This window comes from Notechis scutatus, chromosome 4, assembly GCF_049901735.1.
Source record: "Notechis scutatus isolate UNSWTSFEM ecotype Mainland chromosome 4, rNotScu1.2, whole genome shotgun sequence".
NCBI classification, from domain to species: Eukaryota; Metazoa; Chordata; class Lepidosauria; order Squamata; family Elapidae; genus Notechis; species Notechis scutatus.
Window position 1 is genome coordinate 5,052,063 of NC_142012.1, and position 25,512 is coordinate 5,077,574.

The 25,512-nt window shown below is 43.9% G+C and overlaps 1 protein-coding gene across 5 annotated transcripts; it reads left to right on the forward strand.

The window, feature by feature from the left end:
• The first annotated feature begins 556 nt into the window (after positions 1–556).
• LOC148130633 (C-type lectin domain family 17, member A-like) lies at positions 557–18,539 on the forward strand. Of its 5 annotated transcripts, XR_015749144.1 has the most exons (8): positions 557–935; positions 3,959–4,063; positions 5,952–6,050; positions 6,950–7,036; positions 9,224–9,375; positions 10,190–10,296; positions 17,848–17,957; positions 18,139–18,539. XR_015749144.1 is itself a non-coding variant. In XM_087962703.1 (7 exons), the coding sequence occupies exons 1-7, from the start codon at positions 821–823 to the stop codon at positions 17,855–17,857; spliced, it is 675 nt and encodes a 224-aa protein (XP_087818829.1). In that variant the 5' UTR covers positions 557–820; the 3' UTR covers positions 17,858–17,987. The 5 variants fall into 5 exon arrangements, 4 of the variants coding, with proteins under 4 accessions (XP_087818829.1, XP_087818826.1, XP_087818830.1 ...); XM_087962703.1 differs by lacking the exon at positions 18,139–18,539 and having other exon boundaries at positions 17,848–17,987; XM_087962700.1 differs by lacking the exons at positions 17,848–17,957; positions 18,139–18,539 and adding an exon at positions 13,976–14,189.
• Positions 18,540–25,512: the final 6,973 nt, after the last annotated feature.

Consider the following 25,512-nt stretch of genomic DNA (forward strand, 5'->3'; position numbering starts at 1 on the left):
ACAGATTTATCCAGGATGCCAATTGCGCCTGTTCCTGGATCACACACCCAACCCCCGGACAGTCACTCATGCCATGGTCCCCTCGAGAAGGGATTATTGCAGTGCTCTCTATATGGGACTGCTCTAACAAATCTTTTTTGTAAGTGGTCCAAATGCAGCCGCACCATCAGTGAAAAGCAAGTGGCACCGCTCTTCCATGAGCTGCAATGATTGCTGGTTGGCTTCTGGATGCCATTCAATCACCTATCAAGCTTTTGAGGGCAGGGAGCCTGGCAATTTCTGTGGCTGCCCAGCTCCAACAATGTCCCCCTATTTCATAAGATTTAGCAGAGGGGTTGCACTTCAGGTCCCTTCATTTACGTAGGGTCACCTAGGTGAACCCCGGAAGTGTCTATAGCTCTGTCAGGGCACCTGGCATCCTCCAGTTCCAGATGGCCCCCATCTTGATGATCAGTTGGAAGGCAACGAAAGCTTGGTTGTTCTCCCTTGGGTTGGGTGAGCCCCATTCTTCTTTTTCTGGGAACATGTCTCTTTATTCATTTTATCATTCTTTTAATAGTGCAAAGCAACTAGAGCCATTGAGAGTCAGGTATTTATTTAAATCTATGTGAATAAAGAAAAGTCAATCGAATCACCAAATATTGACTTCAAACTTCTCCAGGCTCTTCCAAAACCACCTAATTCGATGCTTTGAATGAATGGAATGGGAATTCAGTCAGATCACCTTTGATCTGAATCGATCCTTTGAGTCTTGTGTCCCTTCTCAATACATACTGTTATTTAAGGACTGGATTGAGCGGCAGAGAGTTCCAGATCCAACATGGCTTCCAGATCCAACGTGGCTTCCAGATCCAATGTCGCTTCCAGATCCAATGTGGCTTCCAGATCCAACGTGGCTTCCAGATCCAATGTCAGACGAGCGCAGCAAAATACAGGTAGGTGTGTTTTGTATGTGTATAATTACACAAAAGAGTAGGACATATAAAAGGGGAGATTACAGGAATCAAGAAGAGGCTGAAAGTAACCATGGCAGAGTAGACAAAAATATTGAAGATTCAGTAAGCGATAAAAGAGACAGCGAGCTAAGGTTGGATGTTGCCATCTCCTGGTTTCATACTCTTAAAAAGAACATTCCAGCCTCAGTCTTTGGTCTCAATCGAATCGAATTGAATCAAACAGATCAGAACAGAACAGAATAGAATTCTTTATTGGCCAAGTGTGGTTGGACACACAAGGAATTTGTCTTGGTGCATATGTTCTCAGTGTCCATAAAGAAAAGATACATTCATCAAGAGTCAAGAATGATAAAGTACAATACTTAATAATAGTCATAGTGTACAATAAGCAATCAAATCATACTAGGAAACAGTCAATAAAAAACTTTAGGATACAAACAACAAGGTTACAATCATACAGTCACAAGTGGGAGGAGATGGGTGATGAGTGATGAGAAGATTTAACAGTAATAGTAGTGCAGACTTTGTAAATAGTTGGACACTGTTGAGGGAATTATTTGTTTAGTAGAGTGATGGCGTTCAGGAAAAAACTATTCTTGTGACTAGTTGTTCTGGTCGTTTTGAGGGTCGGAGTTGAAACAGTTTAGGTCCAGGTTGTGAGGGGTCTATAAATATTTTCACAGCCCTCTTTTTGACTTGTGCAGTATACAGGTCCTCAATGAAAGGCAGGTTGGTAGTAATGGTTTTTTCTGCAGTCCTAATTACTCTCTGAAGTATGTGTCTGTCTTGTTGGGTTGCAGAGCCAAACCAGACAGTTATAGAGGTGCAGATGACAGACTCCATCATTCATCTGTAGAACTGGATCAGTAGTTCCGTGGGCAGTTTGAGCTTTCTGACTTGGTGCAGAAAGAACATTCTTTGTTGTGCTTTTTTAATGATGTTTTGATGTTGGGTGTCCATTTTAGGTCTATAAATTGATACTGTGTTGTCTAGTATTGTAAGAGGTGTAGTATGGGAGGGTTTCTTCTAAAGTCTACCACCATTTCTACGGTTTTGAGTGTGTTCAGTTCCAGATTGTTCTGGTCACACCACGAGGCAAGTTGTACAACCTCCCATCTGTATGCGGATTTGTTGTTGTCTCGAATGAGACCAATCACTGTTGTATCATCTGCAAACTTCAGTATTTTAACAGATGGATTCTTTGAGATGCAGCCATTGGTATATCGGGAGAAGAGAAGTGGAGAAAGCACACAGCCTTGGGGTGTGTGTGTGTGCTAATTGTACAGGTATCAGATGTGATTCTGCCTAGCTTTACCTGCTGCTTCCAGTCTGTTAGGAAGCTTATGATCCACTTACGTGTGTTCAGGTACCGCTAGCTGGTTTTGTTTAGTTAGAAGAATGTCTGGGATGATAGTATTGAATGCTGACCTAAAGTCTATAAAGAGTACCCTGGCGTAGGTATTTGGAGATTCAAGGTGTTGTAGGATGTAGTGCAGAGCCATATTAACAGCATTATTTGTCGATCTATTTGCTCAGAATGCAAATTGCATGGAGTCTAACAGCAGATCCATGTTGGTTTTCTGGTGGGACAGCACAAGCCTTTCAAAGGTTTTCATAACTACAGATGTTAGAGCAACTGGTCTGTAGTCATTCAGTTCCTCGATGGAGGGCTACTTCGGCACTGGGATGATAGTAGAGCATTTGAAGCAAGAAGGAACATAGCACATCTCTAGTGATTTATTGAAGATTCGGGTAAAGATGGGGGCCATCACAGACTTTTTAGCAAGAAAGAGTTATCTTGTCTGGCCCTGGTGCTTTTCCTGGCTTTTGTCTGTGAAATAGATCTTGCACTTCTTTTTCTGTGATCACCAGAGGTTGTGGACCCAATGAATGGTTGGAGCTTTGGCTGTTGTTGGTGTATTTGGAAGACTCGGGACCAAAAAAAGTGGTCTCAAACAGTTTCCTTTGCACTGGCTGATGAATACCAAGGTTGTCTGCTCAGCCTCTCCCTCTGCTGCTGACTGAGATGTAGCTTTCCTGAGACTTGGATGCTATGATTTTGCTTTAAAATGGACGTAATTGAGGTTAACAAAGGCCAGTTTCTGCTCCCTGTACATCCGGAGTATGGGCACATGTACCTCATCAACATAAATGTATGTCTCCTTCCCTTCATTCCCTGGTGAGGCGCAGATTATAGCCTCCTGGGCCATGTGCCCCCTTTCCTATTCCAAACCGGGATGGGAAGAATGGGGCAGTTTCCCTGGGACCTGTCCCTTCACCATCCATCCTCCCTAGAGATGAAGGGAAAATCCTACCTTTCTTTGTCCTTCTCTTTTCCTTTTGGGAACCAAACCAGAAGGGCAGAGGGGCAGAGAGTGACCAGGGGAGGCTTGAAAAGGAAAGGAAATGGAGTGGCCACCTACTATTTCTGGAGGCAAAAAAGGAAGAATTCACAATCCAGTTCTAGCTGGTCTTTAAAGAAACAGCAGCCCAGTTCTTCTTCTTCGTCCTGTCTTCTGGCTATGTTAACTCCAGGATGATAGGGGCAGCCATTCTTGTGGTAATATAACTATTGATCATTTATCATTTCTGTAAGGCCTTGTATAACTAGCAGTAAGTCTAGGAAGATGTGGGCATTCATGGTGGGGCCCAGTTCTTCTTCTTTCATGGGTCCTGATCTCATCTTCTGGCTATGTTAATTGTTTTCTGAATATCACTGTATTTTGCTGTGTGATGATATTCAGGGTTGGGGCAGTCTCATTTCAATTCAAACCACCACATTCTCTCAACCCACCTACTTCCAAAGTGACCGTGGCTGAGATGAAATAGGGAGAGATTATTATTTAGGACACTCTCGTAGATGAAAAGTGAGATTTGGAGGTGAGAGAGGATTTTAGCTGGACATTTTTCAAATACCGGCACAAGGCAAACAACTAAGATCTTTCTTCTTGGGATGGTGGTTAAAATAGACTTTTCCTTCTTTTCTTCTTGTGTCCTTCAAGGGATATTTGCTAATTTTTGGCATGACCTGACCAGCTCTGGTTTATATCTTGCAAGTCTGTTGTGCCTGCTCCTGTTTCTGGCCACGGTTGCGATGATCATTTTGTGTAAGTTAACTTCTCTTAACATAATACAGTAGAACATGGAAATTAGTTACCCTGTGGAAAGGTTTGCTTTTTTAAGAGTTTGTAATTGGAACTTCAAATTAGTCGACCTTGATACAAGGGACTCCATGTTGATGCTCTTTGCATGATGGTACCATGAGTTCATTGGCTTAAATACAGCATCAGACAAAGAGACAATGTAAATGTCCCACATGTACTTTTGTATTTAATCATTACTTGGAACCTGATACAGGCATTTGTGAATAAGAGACCCTCTCTTTCCACAATAAGCCTAACCAAATGAGGTGTCACTGTATTCCCCCTTGAATGGCAACTTCCTTTGTCTTGAGAGTCCCATTTGATGTAGGAGATTTCCTTCCTTGATGGGAAGATACCTTCTCTCTATAGGAGTTTCCTTTATAGATAAGTGGAAGCAAAGATTTCTTTCTTTTTTCCTCTTTTTCCCCCCTGAAAACACTGGTCAAAGTCCAGTTGGGTTCTGGAACTGGGTGTGACATCAAGGGGTGTTTGATGGGGTGGGAGTGGGGTTTGCTACTGGGGTATGCATCACCTTCTTCCCTCCAAAGTAAAATATGAACTCAGTTCTGTTGGCAACCCAGTGGGGCAAATGGGACGCCAATTCCAACAGATTCTCTAGTGGGGTTGCAGAAAACACTTGATGGGATCAGGCAGGGGTGGGATTCTACCAGTTCTCACCTATTCGCTAGAACCGGTTGTTAACATTCTAAGCAGTTCGGAGAACCGGTTGTTAGAAGAAATTACTGGCCTAATCCTGTAAGGAAGGCAGGAAGGAAACATTCTGGTGTTGCTTAAAGAAACTGCCTCTCCGTTAACCCTTATTACATTCTTGGCAGGACTAGACTTCCTGTCTCAGGAACGTTTCTGGAGTTTTTTCCCCTCCTTTGCTGGTTCTTTGCTTATATGGAGTGACCATTCAAAGTTACAATGGCACTGAAAAAACTGACTTATGTCAGTTTTTCACACTTACGACTGTTGCAGCATCCCCACAGTCATGAGAGGCCAGGCGAGGAGATGTGTGCCTCAATGTGAGTGATATTGAGTTGGCCACATCCAGCCAATAACATGACCACCAAGCCATGTCCCACCCAGTCACATGACCGTCAAGCCACACCCACCACCTAAGCCACACCCACAGAACCGGTTGTTAAAAATTTTGAATCCCACCCCTGGGATCAGGGCACGTAGAAGCACTTTTGTGTCCTGCTAGAAGCAGTTCTGGAGATGGCTTGACAGATTCTGCCCAACATGGTCATCACTTGTCATTGTGGGATAGAAGACCCAAATTATTGAGTACTCATAGCATTGGAATCCCTTAGCAGGAACACTAATAGCAGTCTTATAACATTTAAAAGGTTGCCACAAAGAAGAGGGAATCAAGCTATTCTCCAAAGCATCTGAAGGCAGAAGAAGCAATGGATGGAAAGTAATCAAGGGGAGAAGCAACCTAGAACTAAGCAGACATTTCCCGAAAGTGAGAAACCATTAACCAGTGGAACAGCTTGCCACGAGAAGTTGTGGGAGCTCCAATACTGGAGGCTTTTAACAGCCACTTGTCTGGAATGATAGAGGGTCTCCTGTTTGAGCAGAGGGTTGGACTACAAAACCTCGGTCCTTTGACAGCAAAGATGCTAATGTCTTTGTGAAGCACAGGCTTCTTTGTGGCATAAATGTGGCATGAAAAACACTCCAGGATCTAGGCATATGAGGAGGGTCATGATCGTGATGGCTCCAAAGTATCCCAGTGCTATTAGGGTAGGATGGTGGATAGGTAGAAACATATAGAAATATAATTCATTGGAATATTATGCTTATCTTCTTTTTTTAAAAAAACAACAACAAACAAACCCAGATCTTTGGGAACTAAACAGATCGACATCCATGAATGCAGCAATTAAGGCTATTAAGAACTTTATTATTAGCCGGGATCCATCTCTCAAAAATGGAAGCGGTAAGCAAGATATTCTTATCAGTATCTCCCTGTGAAGGAGACAGGCAGTTTCTAAATCAGATAGACAGACAGACGATGATGATGGAGGGAGGGAGGATGGATGGATGGATGCACTCACAGATGGATGGAGAGGGGGGGAGGGAGAGGGAGGAAGGGAGGGAGAGAGAGAGAGAGAGAGAGAGAGAGAAATGGCAGAAGTAATAGTACCTATTCTCCACAGGGTGTAGCCAAATTTAAGCAAGAATGCTTCCTGTACATAGAATGTAACATGCAACCTGACAAAGACATTTACAGTCTGGCTTCTGAGGGGGTTCAATTTTTTTTTTTTTTTTAATAAACACTGGAAATTGGCAGAAATACAAAAAGGAGCAAATCAGAAACCAAATAGCCTGTCCTCCAGTTTTTCTTCCCTTCTTTATATTTTGTTTTTTGTCAAATGTATTTTATAATGCAGTTTAGTAGTTAGTAGTAATTAATGCAGTTTAGTAGTTAGTATCTTTCTTTTTTTTAACATGGACAAAAAATATTAAATGATTTTTAGAGTGGAGACCTTAATGCTAAGTAATCAGCCAAAGACTGAAATCTTTATCATACAACAAATACTTTGATGCTGTCTTCCATTTTGGATGACAAAGCTAAATAATCTTATGCTCATTAACATTGCCATTTTAAACCACAATTAATACTGAAATGATGTTTCTTTTTTATCTTCATTGATTTAAGTTATCTAAAGATTATAGCATTGATAAACCTTAATCACTATTGAGAAATAGCACTGTATCAAAGCTCTGACAGTGGCTCCATCCAACTCTGTACCTCTGCTGTAGAGTGTAACAAGCTATATGGAAAAGTTTTGCTAGTTGAGATCTGCCTGACCTGAATTTTGCAAACCTTTTTAGAATATGAAATATTTTCTGGTGCTCAGAGGTTAGCAGAAGAATTGACAAAATGGACAATAAAAATCATTGAACTGGAAGGTGCAATTGGTAAGTCTGAGAGTTCAATGCTAAACATCCAGGGTTTGAGGGAAGCCAGCCTGAGACTGTATCTGTTGAAAATCTGCCTCAGCTCTTGAACGTAGAGAGGTTGCCCATCTGTTCACCCTGCTGAAGTTCAAGACAACCAAGCAGCAACATTTTTAGTTCCTGATTTACACTAAAATTTGCAACCCACTTTTTTCTCCATTGCAAAGAGGTGGCAGTGGTTAATGAATCCATACAATGGAACAATAGTTCAGTAACTGAAATAAAATATGGCAAATCCGGATTTCCATGAGTTGAGCTTTTCCCATGACTTCAGGGACATGTTCATGAAGAATTTCCTTGGATATAATTCAGAAGTGTTTCAAAACTACAGATACCCCTTGACTTGCAACTGTTCCTTTAATGACCGCAGTTACAATGGCAATGCAAAAGTGACTTATGGCCGTTTTTTCACACTTACGACTGTGGCAGCATCCCCATGGTCGGGTAATCAAAATTCAAACGGTTGGCAACTGACCTCATATTTATGACAGCTGCAGCGTCAAGGAGTCATGCGAACCCCTTTTACAATTTTCTGACAAGCCAAGTCAGTGGGGAAGCCGGATTCACTTAACAACCGTGTTGCTAACTTAACAATGGCAGTGATTCACTTAATAGCTGTGGCAAGAAAGGTCGTAAGATGAAGGGAAAATCGCTTATCAACAGTCTCACTTATCAACAGGGCTTCATTGTGGTCGAAAGTCAAGGACTATCTGTAATTTCTTTCTTTCCTCCAGTCCAGTTGTCTGTCAGTTTTCCTCAGTGTTTCTCCACAGTTTCAGCCCCTGCCCCTCCACCATCACTCTTCCTCCTCTTATGGGTACCATTTCTTATGAGGAACTTAAGTATCTCCCAGTCTCAGATTCCTTTCTCAAAGTCTTCTGGGCTTTGTGGGGAACTTACGGGGAGAGAAAAAGAATTGATGCTAATGTCAACTCATAAAATATTTCTGTGGTGTGTTTAGAGTTGCCAACAGAAAGGGAGGGGGGGAGCAGTGGGCACTTGCATTCCATAAATGTTTTCAAAGATAGTAACTAGGTGACCGAAGTTTCTGCCGTGCAAAATTCTAACTGGAGAGCATGATTGATGACTCTTGGCTAGGGATGTGTCCCATTGGAGAATATGGATTACGATACACCCAGAGGGTGGGAGAAAACCAGGGTCAAGGGTGACAAGGAATGATGTGTCTCAGAGTCGGCTACACCCAGGCAGCGCCAGCATGTTTACTCCTAATAAATCTTCTTTAAGTTTTGAAAATCCAGCTAGAGACTCATGATTTAAATGGCGGTAACAACCAGAGCCCTGACAGCTGTAAGCTCAGAGGCAAGATGCCCAAGAGGTGAGCCAGCAAGACTCTTCCACACCTCTTTGAATCCTGCACATTTAATAGCACCTCGGGTAGTGCCATCCAATTCTCTTGATGGAAACAGTGTGCTTCTGAATTCTCAGGACCATGTGTGAGGAGGGCACAATGGCCCCATGGTTTGCTTGCGGGCTTTCTAGAAGCGCTTCACTGAACACTTTGCTGTGGTCAAAGTTGTGTTTTTAATCGGGATCTAGTAACATAGACGTCTTTGTGTTCCTTTTCAGGGAAGGGAAGGAAACGAATGAAACAGGGATGTGAAATTTCAATTACAGGTAGTCCTTGTCTTACAACAGTTTATTCAGTGACCATTCAAAGTTACAGTGGCACTGAATAATGTAACTTGTGGCCTTTTTTCACAGTTACCACCTTTGCAGCATCCCCATGAACATGTGATCAAGTTCAGATGCTTGGCAACTGGTTCATATTTATGATTGTTGCTGTGCCCCATGGCCATGTGATCATCTTTTGCAACCTTCTGACAGTCAGTGGGGAAGCCAGGTCCATTTAACAACCACGTAACCAACTTGTCAACTGCAGTGATTCACTTAACAACTGTGGCAGGAAAGGTCATAAAAATGGGACAAAATTCACTTAACAAAGATCTCACATAACAACATCAATTTTGGGCTCCGTTGTGGTTGTAAGTCAAGGACTACATGTACCAGTTTCAATATGCAGTACAGCTATATAATTGACCTTCAACTTATCTTCTACTAAATGCTGTGTCTTTCTCTCTTGCTTTCTTCCTGCAATTCTCTCCGGGACATTTCTTCACTGGCTGAAAGACGTCATTACTATTCTGCTAAAAAAAAACTGGGTGCCCTTTGAAGGGGCCCTTTACTTGTTCAGCACCGTTGCGAGCAACTGGACCACAGCAAGAACATATTGCGAGACTAAGAAATCCACCTTGGTTTGTATTGGAAGTTATAACGAGCAAGTAAGTATCTCGGAGAGGTAGATAAGGGCTCAAAATAGTAGCAGGCAGACTGATTATATTCTGAAAGATCAATGTTGTATGTCTAGGAATGGGACTGCTTCAAAGATCTGCATCAAGCTTCTTCTTCATGTGTAGCTTGTCCCTCAAATTTTCTGTCTTGGGACAAATGGGAGGAATTTGGGGCCTAGTGGTTAAGGCACTAGGTTAGATAGCCAGGGACTCTGAGTTCTTGTCCTGCTTTAGCCACGAAAGCCAATTAGGTGACTCTGGGTCAGTTCTTCTTTCTGCCCAAGTTACCTCACAGGTTTGTTGTTGTAGAATAATAGGAGAAGGAATGTTTGCTGCCTTGAATTATTTGTAAAAATAATGTTACAAAAGGTGATTACATGACCCCGGGACACTGCAATCATCATAAATATGAGTTGGTTGCCAAGTGTCTGAATTTTTATCACATGACCATGGGGATGTTGCAATGGTCGTAAGTATGAAAAATGATCACGTTGCTTTTTTCAATTGTAACATCAAACTGTCACTAAATGAACTGTTGTAAGTCGAGGATTACCTGTACTTGCACAATGCCACGCCCACCTGTTTTCCTTGGGAAGTAGAGTCTGTCAATATTGCTGCATGGATGAAGGGCATGATTCATTGTCATTATTATGGTTGGTCGTATAGTCAGCCAAATGTTTAGACTGGATTTGGCATTTTTATCTATATGTAGATTATTATTATCATTATTGTTCAATGAGCAATAATGAACCCAGAAGGGGGTTCCTAAAAGTATTTTAAATGTATTTGTGGTTGTTGTTTTTAGGCATTCCTAATAAGAGAAGTCTCAAATCATCCTTCTGACTATTGGATCGGGTATTACGAAAATGGAACCACCTGGGTGTGGGTTGATGAAAGTCCACCAAAAGTTTTGTAAGTTAACCCATATAGAAAGTCATACTTATACTTTGTTCAAAACTCTTATTTATGCACATTAATCCTTATCAGGAATGCACAATTTGCAGATCCAAGATCTGATACTATCCCAAAGGACACATTGGATTAAAGTTGCCATGTGACAAAAGGATGAAATTATTAAATAAATTCGACACCAAGCAAAGCAGAGGAAAGAAATAGAAAGATAACCATGCCTTTAAAATGGTAATTTATCTCTTTCAGGATCTCACCCACTTCATCCAACCATTATTTTCTTAATCTTTCTTTCAGCATTTTGTCAACTTCCGCCACTGACACTTTCTCTGCCTTTTAAAATCATTCTTTCCTTTCCTTGATTACTTTCTTGGCAAACTATGTTTTTGTCTGGTGAAAGAACCAGATTCAAACACGAAGGGTTCAAATGTATTGATTTATTGCCCAAAGCAATGCACAGGAATCTTCTCAACTAATGGTTTGCACCTGGGTAAAGTTAGATAAGTTTCAACAGCTTTTGGGAGGGGGAGGGAGGGTGGATTGGACCTTGTTCTCTTGTGACTACATCGAGACTTTAAACTGATTCCTCATTTGACTCCTCCTGCTGGCCCGCCAGTCTCTCTCTTACGGTTTTTTCCTATGTGCACAGCTCTCTCTCATCCCTGTTTTTGGCTGCAGTCATTCTTGTATATGCATGTTTCCTTTATCCACAGCTTCTTTCACTTCATCATTCTTCCAAGCATTCTTTTTTCATTTGTCCCATAAGTGCAACCAGTCCTGTCAGTAACTGTCTGCTGCAATGTATTTTTTCCCCGTTATTCCAAGCAGCTTCCAGGTCTTCTTTCCCTACGACTTTAATACTTTTTCAAAGATGTCTAGTTCTTTCTCTTACAGCATCTTTTTCTATTTCCATTTCTATTCTCATTTCTTCCACTTCCTTCCCTTTTCAGATGGTCATTCTTCATATTGCCAAAAATAAAGCATATCTCTTGATTTAGTACCTTTCATGCATCACCTATGTAACTTTCAATAATTATTATCAAATTTTCATTGTGGAATCCAACCAATCCTGTTTTTAACTTTATATTCATTTTTTTCCATATATCCCAAAGACATATGTTTAAACTTTGTATTAAGTAGAACAGCTTTATCTACCAATTCTCACCCAATCTTTTCTCTCCAAATGGCACAGTTACTTTTTATTTTTCCAGCCTAAAGCAGTGATGGAAATAAATTCCATAAAAGGTATTGGGACTCAACCCCTCCATCCATGTATTCATCAAGCTCTCTCTCTCTCTTCAAACTGAATAGGACAGGATCAGATTAGGTGTGAAAAAAGAAGCCAATGACATGTCTCTCTAAGTTGCACCTGCCTTGATTAGACCAACACAGACACATTCCTTCACACAAGCAACACAACCTGGAGGGAAAAGGCATACATACAGATAAAATACGCAGATCAGTGTATGAGGAGATCAAAATATTTTTCAGGCTTCTTTTTAATTAATAATCTATAGGAAAGGTGAACAGATTGGGTGTGGTGGCCGTAGAAAAGTCTGTTGTAATAGATAAAAAGAACTCTAAAACAGGTAATCCTCAACTTAACAACAATTCATTTAATGATCATTTGACGTTACAATGGCACTGAAAAAAAGTGAGTTATGATCATTTTTCACGTGTATGACCGTTGCAGGATCAAAATTCAGAAGCTTGGCAACTGACTCACATTTATGACACCTGCAGTGTCCTGGGGCCACGTGATCCCGTTTTGAGACCTTCTGACAAGCCAAGTCAATGGGGAAGCCAGATTCACTTAACAACCGTGTTACTAACTTAACAACTGCAAGGATTCACTTAACAACTGTGACAAGAAAAGTTGCAAAATGGGGCAAAACTTACTTAACACATTTCTCACTTAGAAACATAGATTTGGGGCTCAGTTGTGGTCATAAGTCGAGGACTACCTGTATTAGGTTCATCTTGAGATCCAAAGATTGAAACTTGCTAAAAAAAAAAAAAAAAGCTGAAAACATAATAGGATTGCCACAAGAGGACCATCTAAAATTGAGAAAGGAGAATATAGATGAAACATAATTCAGTGAGTGAGCACCGAGAACCCTTTTCAATGGTCGGTGTCACTGATCAGAACTGGACACTTGTTTCAATGGTATAGATCCATGATGGCGAACCTATGGCATGCATGCCACATGTGGCATACAGAGCCATTTGTGCCGGCATGTGAGCTGCTGGCAAACTTACCTCACTGTGCATGTGCGTGCCTCACAGCTGTTTTTTGGCTGGTTTGAGGCCTTTTTTGCCCTCCCAAAGGCTTCAGGAAGGCTTCTGCAGGCTTCTACAAGCTTTGTAGGCCAAAATCTAACCCCATTTCGTCACTTTCAGCATTTTCGTAAAAACAGGAAGTGATGAAACGGGGCTACATTTTGGCCTACAAAGCTTGTAAAAGCCTGCAGAAGCCTTCCTCAAGACTTTGGGAGGCCGAAAAAGGCCTCAAACCAGCCGAAAATCAGCTGTGAGGTGCAGTGCAGGTAAGAGGCAGCAGGGGGTTGGGGGAGTTGGGGGCATTGCATGCGCATGCATAGGGGATGTGGGGGGGGCGCATTGCCTTCTGGGTGCTGGCACACGAGCATGAGCGTGCAAGTGCGCGCACAATTTTTGGCACAGGAGCCCAAAAAGGTTAGCCACCACTGGTATAGATCATGAACAGCAAACCAAGACCTTTGGGAGTGTCTATGGATCAGTGGTGGGTTTCAATTTTTTTTTATCACCGGTTCTGTGGGCGTGGCTTGGTGGGTGTGCTTTGCACGTGCAGAGGGTTTGCCATTAACCTTCTCCTGCAATCCTGCACTCTCCCTGTGTCTTCAACAGCTGACGTGCGGCCATCCCCTGTGCCGCGCAAAGCAGCTGAGCTTCAAAACCAGAAAATAAAGGTCAGAATAGAGCCCAGGAAAGTGGGCCCAACAGCTGATTGTCGGAGCAAATCAGTTTGCTCACAGATGATCCTCGGAGCTACCGGTTCAACTGAATGGGGCCAAACCGGTAGAATACCATCACTACTATGGAGATTCTCAGTCATCCAGGTCATGGTTGTCCCAAAGGTGCTTTTCCAAAAGGTAACTGTACTTTCTTCATTTTTAATTTTGAAAACTTTTCACTTCTCATCCAAGAAGCTTCTTCAGAATAGAACTGAAGAAACTTCTTGCATGAGAAGCAAAACTTTTTCAAGGAACAAAAAAAACAAGAAAGTCCAGTTGCCTTTTGGAAAATTACCTTTGGGACAAGAATTCTGGAGTAAATTGCTTGAGTGTTGTGATCCCTAGAGCCCAGATTCAATTTCCTGATTTCTTATCATTTTGTGGGAGGAAATACAAAATATAGACCCCAGAATAATCAGGGCTAGGCCAAGAACGTGACACGTGTTCCTTTGCCAGGGACAAAGGGGCTCCTAAAATGGTCAAAAGGTCAAGATAGTAGCCATGACTGCACAATTAAAATTCTATCCTCTTTAGGGACATCACACACATGTAAAAAGAAGAAGCCTTTGATCATGTGATTGTGGTCACAATATTATTTTTTGACCCTCCCACCAACATCCCTACAGTCTACATTGCTCTCCCACTGCTGACCAACTGTCTTGATTAATTGTATTCTGTTTGATTTCCAGCTTTTGGTCTCCGACCACCATAACTAATCACAGTACACACGAATGTACCATTATGTTATCCAGTTGCTTGGCACCACCAAGGTGTTGGACAAATATTGAATGTGCAATATCTAAACCCTTCATTTGTGAGAAGAAGCCAGATAAAAAGTGGCACATATAAAACGCAGCTGTAACTGAACTGGTACAACAGGCTAAGCCCTTCGATATCCAACAGAATTATGGAAATGCAAGATTGAAGAGTTCAGCTTTCTGCCTCCATGTCCAAGACCAGGTCTCCAATGGGTGTCTTTCAGCAAAAGAAAATGATGTTCTTTTCCAACACATAGACATTGCGTGTCTACCAAAACGCAAGGCGAAATGGCTCGGCCGTACCTTCCTTTCTACTGGAAATAAATTAATTTTGCATACGTATTGCCTTTTGCTTCCTTACTCGATCCTTCTGACGCTCTGCTTATTTTTCACACTCTGGCGATTTATGGGTCGAACTAATAGAAGCATATAATGCAATGATTAATCTGAAAAACCATAAATTACAAGCAAGGGTCTTTTCTTTGCTTAATGTAAACTTTCAGTCTGGAATTAACCTGACACAACCTAGTAACCCATTTGAAAGTGCACCTAGACTGAGTGAGTTATGGATAGATGTGGTAATAAATTTTTAACTGGCATGTTACAGATGGCTTATATTGGATATGTGGAAAGTTTGCCTATGTGCAATTGCCTAGCTGTTGGTATGGATCATGTGTATTGTTTTTCCTACTATCCATACAACAAGGGGACAGACTGGGTGTACCTGTTCATGTGGAAGCAGACCACAGATCAACAATGACTGGCCTCTAAAAAGAATAATTCAGAGGTAAGACCAGCCACTTGAGGAGAAGATGGAATGTGTGGTTATAGAACTCCTGTGTGTTGAGGGAGCAAATACTTTTAGCTCTTCATGTCTCTCTATCTTCCTTTTCCTATCCTTTTCTTCCTCTTTTAATTTATCCCTTTGGTCATAGACGAAGTTTGCGATCCTGCGCAACTCTGCTATTTCCAAGGTGGGCCAGTTGCATACAATACGACGGAAGTGATCCCTGATACCAGTAGCCTAGTCTACAGAGGCTGAGGCTAAAATTCTCTGGTCCTTTTGGCAGCTTGGGTCTGGGTGGGCATATGTCACAGCTGCCTCTGAGAGACGAACCCAGAAGGCGTCAGGATTTTCCTTTTCCCTTTGGGTTGTCTTTTGAAATTCTGACCAATTGAGGGGCTTTTTTTCCTATTTCCTCTAGGGTTTCCATTAGGTTAGCTTTTGCCCTTTTATAATCCTCCCAGTGATTGGCATTATTGTAATCCCAATCAGGGCGCTGAGTTGACCATGCAACTCTTGGCTGGGATAGTAGGTTTGTTGGCTATTTGTGTTGTTTTCTGAGGTCCCTGAAACAGCTAAAAATCACCTGGAATGTTCAGGATAATTTGAGGCCAGACAGACATACAATAATGAGAAAAGGCTGCCTTTGATCCCTATATCTAATCCTCCTAATATCTCAAAATTAGGCAAAATACAACTCACCAGCATTTCCCATTTCAAAGCCAAAACTCAGGTGGATTCCTCTTATCCCCTGGTATGTCCCCTGTGCAGTCCTTACCTTTCCTCCACATTTTACCTCTTTTTTTCCCCTCCACCGGTGGTTGTTCCTGCTCCTCTGAGGCTGGACGTTCATTTAGACAGTGGCTCATTGCATCCAATCAATCTGCTCTATGGGTCAGTGAGACACTTGGATCCCTGCATCACCCCTTGCTTTTCAGGGTACTCAATCACTGTCAAAAGACTCCTGAGCCCTGAGGGCAGCTGGCAATGCAGAAACACACATCTTTCAGCCACGGTCTTACCCATCCAGGGCCCCTCCTCTGGTAGTCTTTGGTGTCTTCCAATTGAATCCAGGCGTGGAATCCCGGAATGAGCCCCCAGATTGTTGTCCCCAATTCGGGTCTGCGCCTGGAGCTCGATGCCAGACACCAGACACAAGGCACAAGTTTTCTGATTGCTTTTTATTGGAGTACTCCAAGGAAGAGGGCTCCTGGTCAAAATGCCAAGAGCTAAAAATCAAGGATTGAGTAAGTTTTGTACATTTTCACTAAAAGAGAAGGTGGGACAAAGTGAGAGAATAAGAAATATCATCTAATAAACATTTTAGAAATAATTCTACAATTTGTTCTATTGGTCTCTAGCTGTCCCTATTCCCAAGTCTTGGCTAATGAATGCCCTAGGAATTATCTACTACACATTTGATTTGCTGCAGGCCTAACTTTTAGCTGAGGTATGCAAGTTGGCTAACTCGAGTGTTACTTTTATCAGCTTTCCAATTAGCCAGCGTTGTTACAAGATTTACACATGCTTCTCTCCTGTGGATAAGCATTCTTTCATCATGGATGAAAGTATTTGCCTAACTCTGCTCCTTCTAATTTTTCTTCTTTCCTTTTTCACGTCTCCAAGCCTACCTTCATTACAAACTGAATCACAACTGGCTGGCCTTTAACAGCCACATTTATTTATTTAATTCAAAATATTTCAATTATTATGATACAGTAAAAATGTGCAACGAATCTAAAGCTGAAATAGTTGGTATTCAAGATGATGAGGAGGAGGTAAGCACCCTCCCTTCTCTCTCTTCTGATGGAATGCCTTTGTCATTGACTGAGTTTGGTTGTTATATCCATCGGCTTTTGGTCTACCCCCACCATCAGCCTGGCCTTGATCTGGCAGAAAAGGACACCAGCCTAAAAATGGCTGTGCCCATTGCTGATCCCTCTCCTGCATCAACTGCCTCTGGATAATCTCTGGATAGCAAGACATCTGATTGAAAGCTGTCCTCAGGCGTTCAGGCTTAAGAAGGCTCAGATGGGGCTTGGGTGGGGTGGAGGGATGGCAGGCTTGGACCCTTAGCTTGACTATGGGGATTAAAGCAGGAAAGCTGCCAAACCCAGCAACTTTACATGGGTGTCTTTCCAAGTTCCACCTGTCCTCTCAAAGCTTGGCAGCTCCCTGCAACCTGCTTTTGGGCACAACTGTGGAATGGTGTGGCAGAGCCTGTCTCTCCCCGGATCATGGTAGCTCACAGTAATTTGTTGAACTGGGGGATTGACCAGCTTTGAGGGAGAACATAGGTTTTTTCAGCGAGTGCGGCTCTTTGGAAAGCCCGCAGTTGTGCTGAGTTTTGAAAGAAGAAAGCCGCAACCACGGCTACTGTACAGTGGTTGCGGAGGTGTGGAGAGCTGCCAGTGTTGACCAGTAGTCTGGCAGGGCTCCTCCTTCCTGGAAGCCCCAAAACAGGGGCAGTGAGCAGCTGCTCAGAAGGAGGAAAAAAGGTTAGCGGATATGCCCTCACCACCAGCCTGAGGGGGCCAAGAGATTGTTTCACCTCCACTGTGGGGTGACCTGCACTTGCATCAGATCGTGCTCATTGTGGAAGCACTGAAGATGGTTGCTGATTTTATGGGGACAAACTAAGACCAGAGCAAGGGATGAAAAAAGACTTTTGAGCTTAGGAGGAGATGAGACAAGGTCTTGATGAACAGTGGAACAAAGCAACTCCCTGTTCATCTCTCACCATGGTTAGGGGTAAATGTGGAATAGCCCATAGACTAGGTTTGATCAAGGCTTCCATGCCCCTACTAGTTCACCCAAACGCCTCCTTGGTTCCTCCTGGATGTTCCATTGTTTCAGGAACCTGATCGGCCCCACTCTTTGTGATTGTACTTTATGGACTGCATTGCTGCTCCTCCTACGTATTCCTCCACTAATGCTTCCGGGAGGCTCTGATTCTGAACATCTTTTAGAATCTTTCCATAATTCAATGTAAATGATGTCTGGATTTTTTTTCTTTCAGGTGTTCTTAGAAAAAGCAATTCAACAGAAACATGGTTATTACTGGATTGGATTGTTTTACAGTAGGAACAGTTGGAGATGGCAAATTAGTGATGAAAAACCACTTAGGACGTAAGTGTCTAAGTCAAGTTTGTTTCTTATAGCCTGAAATCTCTTCAGATCTGAGAGAGGTAATAGAAGATGCAATGATTATATTCATGATTATATGATTATAATTCAGTAATTGTAAATGAGGACACAATAATAGTACTAATGTTATCTGTATGATTTTTCACCATACTTCTGTCATTAGGTGGGGGTCATTACACATTGCTGAAGATAGATTGGAATATACTGTAGAAACTGCCCTAATTAAATCAGCCTTGAGCCAAGCTTCAAAAAAATTCAAAAAATTTATTAGGAGCAACAATGAAGCCAACTCTGGAATATGTAATTTACAGTCACCTGTGAGCCTGTTTTCCCCCTCCCCCCTGGGTGACATCAATCACATTCTCCAATGAAGGATTTTCATGGGCAGAACATCCGGTAGCCTAGCTACAATCTTTTTAAGATAAGGATGAAATGTACTTCTGGTTTTAAACTGCCATACTGCTCCTTCAGATTTTCCCACTTCCTTGTTTATGGCAACTTGAAAACAGGCATAGGAATGTTTTACAAGTTGACATTCGGCTCCCCTCACTTCTTGAAGGTGACCTGTACAAAGCAAAAAACAAATTGAATGCAGGTATAGAATTTTGGGTTGCACCCCCCCCCCCAGGCTTGTTTGGATTCTCTGCATGGAATCTTGCTATAAGGCGATCAGCCTGGACGTTCCTATTCTTTACCCAAGATGACTCTGATAAGGGGTAGCCCTTCCACTTCATTAAGAATTGGAGTTGTGTCCTGTGCCGCCTTGAATCAAGGATTCGCTGCACCTCATAGTGGGTTTGGCCTCCTATGACCACGGGATCTGTGGACTCACGAGGTAGGGGCCTCAGGATCAACCCAACCACAGATTTTAAGAGGATACTATGGAATACCGGGTGTATCTTCCCTAGAAATCAGAGCAATTTCAATTGCACTGTGCCTGGCTTGATAATCTTTATTATGGAGAATGGTCCCATAAACTTTCGCCCCAGTTTCTTGCTAGGGACTTTCAGCCTCCGATATTTTGTGGAGAAGTAGACCTTCTTTCCCAACTGAAATGGCCATTGTGGGGCTTGGTGTTTGCCTGCCTGTTTCTTATAAGTCTGTGCCGCTTTAGCTAGTGCTTTTTTAACATTTTCCCAAGTTGCTTTCAGCGTTGACATCAGCGATTGGTCAAGATGACTGATGAGAAGTGATCCCTTGGATACTCAGGCATTGGGACAAAGTCAATACCACTCATTACCCTGAAGGGGGTTAGTCCCGTGCTATACTGTGAACAGCATTATCGTATGCGACCTCCGTGAAAGGCAGGAGATTTGCCCAATTAGACTGCTGATAATTCACATAGCATCTCAGGTATTGCTTTACCATGGCGTTGAGTCTCTCTGCCCCCCCCCCCACACACACACATTGGTACTCGGATGAAAGGCACTGGGATGACCCAATAGACTGCAGAAACTTCCTCCAGAATTTTGCCATGAACTAGACCCCCTCTGTTTGAGATAATTCTTCGTCATACTCTATGCAGGTGGTAGATGTGCTTCAGGAACAACTTGGCTAACTGGTGTGCTGAGGGTAGCCCGCTGCAGGGTATGAAGTGCACCTGTTTGCAGTCCAGATTACTGTATTCCCCCCACTTTTTGGCAACTCTACTATACAGTCCATTGTGATCCCTTCCCATGGCCTCATCGGCTCTGCTATTGTCAATGTCTTTCTTTATGCCAGGCCACCAGAATTGGTTCCATGCTAACTGTAAAGTCTTTAAGAATCTGAAGTGGCCTGCCAGTTTGGTGTTGTGGCTCCTCTGGAGGACTAGGGTGCATAGGGATTCTTGGACATAGAGTTTTGTCCCCTTCCATGCTAGGTCATCCCTTTTTGTCAAGATGTGTTGATTGTCCCGGAACCAGTGGTCTGCTAGCAGTTCGCCCTTGAGTTTCATGGTTAGTTCACTAGCAGTTTGGTTTTGCTGGTCGCGGCGTTGGTGTCTGGTGGTCACTTGGGCAGTTATTTGGGTAGAAGGGACAATGGCGCCTATGACCTCCACCTGTTCGCATTTGTACTGGGGCATGTGGGAGAGGGCATCAGCCAGAAAGTTCCTCTTCCTTGGGATGTGTTTTAGCACGGTTGAATCGGTTGAAGTATTGAGCTCAGTGGACTTGTTTGGGTGATAGTTTTCCTGGGGTCCTAACGGCCTCCAGGTTTTTATGGTCAGTCCAGACTTTGAACGGCCTCTGCCCCACTTCCAGCAGGTGACGCCAGCTTTGCAGTGCCCATCTCACTGTGAAAGCTTCTTTTTCCCATGCAACCCATCGCCTCTTGTGTCCGTGAGCTTGCGGGAGGTAAAGGCGCAAGTCTGTAGGCTTCCTTGGTTGTTTCTTTGAAGTAACATTGCTTCCACTGCCACGTTGCTGGCGTCTACTTGGATTATAAAGGGTTGTTCGGGGTCAGAATGCTTCAGCACTGGTGTCAGGTTCCAAGTTATGCAATCATCATAAAATGAACTCAGAGGCATTGTAATTCCTCAAAGAATTTTAATTACACATCTTGGCACTAACTAGGTGGAATCCAGTACTGAAAATTTCCTGGGCTTCTACGTCACTATAACTAAAAGGTTCTCATTTTTCCAAAACAATAAGTCACATTGTCCAACCAGCATATAAAATAGTTTCCCAGCAACTATGCTCCTCCTTTCTAAAAGGGATTCTGCAAAGGTACATAAGATAGTATGGTTATATTAGAAACAGAAATAATTTTAGAAAATATGAAACAATGTATGATTAAAATGTTTGATAAAATAGCTATCGTAATTCAGTGGAATGCTTGTCAATAAATAAATGTAACAAAATGAATATTTAATGATTTACAAAACATATGTGAAGAGAAGGGAAAAATTAATTATGGAGATTGTTCCGTATTAGCAGGCTTGTAGGCCTGCATTCCTATTGGTCCGGAAGAGCCGGGCTGTGATTGGACGTAATATAGCACTCTTGATTGGCTCCTTTGGGGTTGCCGCGATTGGGCAAAACCAAGCGCGGCAAGCTCAAAAACCTGTCATTGGCTGCCTAGCCGTGGCCAGCTCTATAAAAAGAGCTGCCGCGGCTAGGGCTGTTCATCTCAGAATCTATTGGCTAAATAAAGAGCTACTCGAGCCTCGTCTTTCTATGGGACCCACCGGCCATACCTAACACTGGCGACGAGGATGGGATTCTGAGACAACAAGGCTGGTCAGCATGTGGCAAATAGCGCAGAGACGACCAGCGAAATGGCCAGCAGCGCCGCGCCACCCGCACCATTCAATCCAGCCAGTGAGGACTGGGAGTCCTACATTAATCGTTTCCAAATGTTTTTGGAATCCAACAACTTAAAAGACACTACCGGCAGCAAAAAGCGAGCGGTCTTTTTAATGCACTGCGGGCCCGTCGTTTTTTAAAATGGCCAAGGCACTAGCAAAGCCAGCAGATGTCAAGACAATGGATTGGGACAACCTAGCTCCCATCCTCCAAAACCACTATGCTCCGGCTGTACCAACTCTTATCCGAAGGCATGATTTCTATCAGCGAGATCAGCACAAGGGTGAGAGCATCGGTGAGTTCGTAGCTGACCTGAGGGACATAGGGGGCTTGTGCGGATTCGCTAACTTGGACGAGGCCATGCGTGACCGGGTCGTCCTCGGCCTAAAAGACCCAGCACTCCAAAGCAGGTTGATGGCCAAGCGTGACATCTCCCTCACCGACGCCATAGCCGAAGCAACCGCAGCCGAAGCTACCTGCAAATCAGCGGCGCGAATGCGACGTTCAAACGGAACCGATCGCCAATCAACCAGCGAGGCGCCTACCACACCAGAAAAACTCGCAGCCTCCACCCACCATGGTCTTCTGACAGTGAAGAAGAAGAAATTCACAGACTTCAGTCAGAACGTGATCGGCAAGACCGGCGGGGTCATAAGTCGGGGTACCAATGTGCTGGCTGCGGAGGAAATCACCCGCGTTCCAAATGCAAGTTCCTGGATGCTATTTGCCGTTTTTGCGAGAAGCGAGGGCATATCGCAAAAGTATGCCGCAATAAGAGAAATTTCAGCCCCCGACGTCGGGGAAACAGCCAGAGAAGACAAGATGGCACCCCCACCAGAAACCGGGACCGCCAGACTGACAGCCGATGGAGCCGGGACAGCCGAGCCAAGAAGTTCAATGATGCACCACGAAGAGAAGAAACGCACCAAACAGTTATCATCGGTCATGCTTCATCAATAGACGCACGGAAGATACACATTGAGGTTGGTATCGAAAACCAACCATGCACCATGGAAGTAGATTCTGGCTCCTACCTCTCTATGGTCTCCTGGCGAACCATAAAGCGTCTAATACCCAGCATATGCCGCCAAGAACTAAGCGACCAGAAATTGATTTTGAGAGATTATCAAGGGAACCGTATCCCAGTAGCTGGCATTGGACATTTCAAGATCTCTTTCAAAAACCGTACCACCATTCTACCACTCACAATTGTTGATAAGGACCGCCCCAGCCTACTCGGGTTGTAATGGTTCACACCACTGGGAATTGAGATGGCAGGCATCAACCACACAGATGATGATGACTGGGAAGCAACGCTCGTACGGGATTTCCAAGAGGTCTTTGATGACACCTTAGGCAAGTACAAGGGGTCCCCAATCTCCTTTAATCTTAGCCCTGACATCGCTCCCATCCAGCTCAAACCACGCCGAGTGCCATTTGCACTCAAGCCTAAAATAGATGAGCAATTAAATAAGCTCATAGCGCAAGGCGTATTAGAACCTATCAACCATGCCCGATGGGAAACACCAATTGTCACCCCCATCAAACCAGATGGCTCCCTGAGAATTTGTGGAGACTACAAGGCCACTCTCAACCATGCCCTGCAGCAGAGTGCCTACCCTGTGCCTGTAGTCCAGCATCTCCTACACTCACTAGGGGGTGGCAGAATCTTTGCAAAGCTTGACCTGGCACAAGCCTATCAACAACTGCCGGTCGATGCTGAAACCGCCGAGGCTCAAACAATCGTAACACATCGAGGGGCATTTAAGTGCAACCGACTCCAATTCGGAGTCAGCGTCACACCTGGGGTTTTCCAAAGCCTAATGGAAAGACTGCTGCATGGAATTAAAGGAGTCGTACCCTATTTCGACGACGTTTTAGTAGCGGCCCCCAATAAAAAACAATTGGAGAAACGACTGAGAGCAGTCCTACAAAAATTTAAAGACTCCGGCCTCAAAGTAAAAAAACAGAAGTGCCAATTATGTACTGAAAGGGTTGAATTCCTTGGATACCTTCTTGACAAACAGGGAATTCACCCTACCGACAAAAAGTTAAAAGCCATCAAAGAAGCCCCCAGGCCGAAAAATAAAACAGACCTCCAAGCATTCCTTGGACTCATTAATTTCTATAATATTTTCCTACCCCAGAAAGCGACTGTCGCGGAGCCCTTGCATAGACTCCTGGATAAAAAGGCATCCTGGATATGGGGACGGCGAGAGGAACATGCGTTTCAACAAATAAAAAACCTTTTGACTTCAGACGCAGTCCTCATTCAGTATAATGAAACCCTTCCGCTGACTGTTACATTTTTTTCCAGAACCCTGTCCAAGCCGGAGAGGAACGACAGCCAGCTGGACAAAGAAGCCCTCGCCCTCGTCTCCGCAGTAAAAAGATTCCACGAATACATTTATGGTAGGACATTTTCAATTATTACGGATCACAAACCCCTACTTGGCATTTTGGCTGGTAACAAACCCACTCCACACATCCTGTCACCTAGAATGACAAGATGGTCTGAATTTCTTGCCGCTTATAATTACCAATTAATTCATCGACCTGGCAAAGCTATCTCACATGCCGATGCTTTAAGCAGATCCTCCCTACCAGATGTGCATGATGACCCAGCACCCACATTATCCATTTTACAAATAGAAACAGTATCCACGTTACCATTGACCGTGCAAGACATTGCCCGCGAAACAAGAAGGGACAAACACTTGGCGCGAGTTCTCAGCTGGGTGGAGAGGGGTTGGCCAGAAAGCGAGAAAAATGAACTCTTTAAACCGTTTAAAAACCGGCAAACTGAACTTTTTTCACAAAGGGGGTGTATCCTATGGGGAGACTGGGTGGTAATACCGGAAACATTACAGAAAATAGTTTTAAAAATGCTGCACGACGGGCACCCAGGCATTGTACGCATGAAAGCCTTGGCTAGGAGCTACGTTTGGTGGCCTGGCATGAACAAACAAATTGAAACCTGGGTCGCCGCATGCAGCAGATGCCAAGAGACTCGCTCGGCTCCCCCAAAAGCTCCACCGTTAGAATGGGAGACCCCCAGAGGCCCTTGGTCGTGCATCCATATTGACTTCGCAGGGCCAACAAAAGGGCATACCTTTTTGATTACTGTTGACGCTTACTTGAATTGGCTCGAAGTAAGCAAAATGAAAACAACCACCACAGAAGCTGTCATCAAGAAATTAAACAAACTTTTCGCCACGCATGGTCTGCCAGATGTGATAGTATCTGACAATGGACTCCAGTTTACCGCAGTGGCCTTCGAGCAATACTTGGCAGACCGTGGCATCTGACACGCATTAACATAGCCCGCTCACCTGGCGGCGAATGGCAGAGCTGAACGCATGGTTCAATTTACAAAAAAAACTCTCCAAAAGATTGAACATGGCAACATCCACGAAAAAATCACCAAAATGCTTCTAATACAACACATCACGCCCAACACCACTACCAACAAAACCCCTGCTGAATTGCTCATGGGCAGAAGACTCCGGTCACCCCTAGATCATCTGCACCCTGCTTACACTCCAGAGAAACCACCTGGCTCCACTAGCAAACACCGCGCCTTCAATGTAAGAGACACTGGTTTCGCAAAAAACTTTACCGGGGACCCACTATGGCTTCCTGCAAAAATCACCCAAATCACCGGCCCTCGTTCCTACCGGCTCGAGACCACCGATGGTAGGTGTTGGAAATGCCATATTGACAAGCTGAGGTCCAGGCTGGCCACCCTTCCCCTCACAGACTCTAACCAAGAAATCAGAGGGGGGGGGGGAACCCAAGCTTAGAAAAAGAACCGGTATCTGCGCAAGCAGAACACCCCCCACACACATTAAATAAAAATCAAACATTAAACCAACAATACTTACCAGCAAACAGGGAACCGTGGCAGATGGGTGCTTCGCCTAGAAGCAGCAGCCAGACAAGCTCTACCAGCCCAGAGAACCCAGGCAGGAGCAACAGAGCGAACGACTCGACCGACCAGGATTCACCAGGTGGGAGTCGCAGCTATAGGCCCGGCTCACCCTTCCAGGTGGTTCCATCGAGGAGTTTGAGAGCGACGCGGAGCCCGTCCGAACCTGACGACGACCAGAGACATTATGAACCGCACAAGTCAAGTAGGCAGGTCCGAAGACCCGCCTACTTACGTGACTACGTTACCCCGCCCCTTGGACGAAACCAAGAGGGGAGGGGTGTTCCGTATTAGCAGGCTTGTAGGCCTGCATTCCTATTGG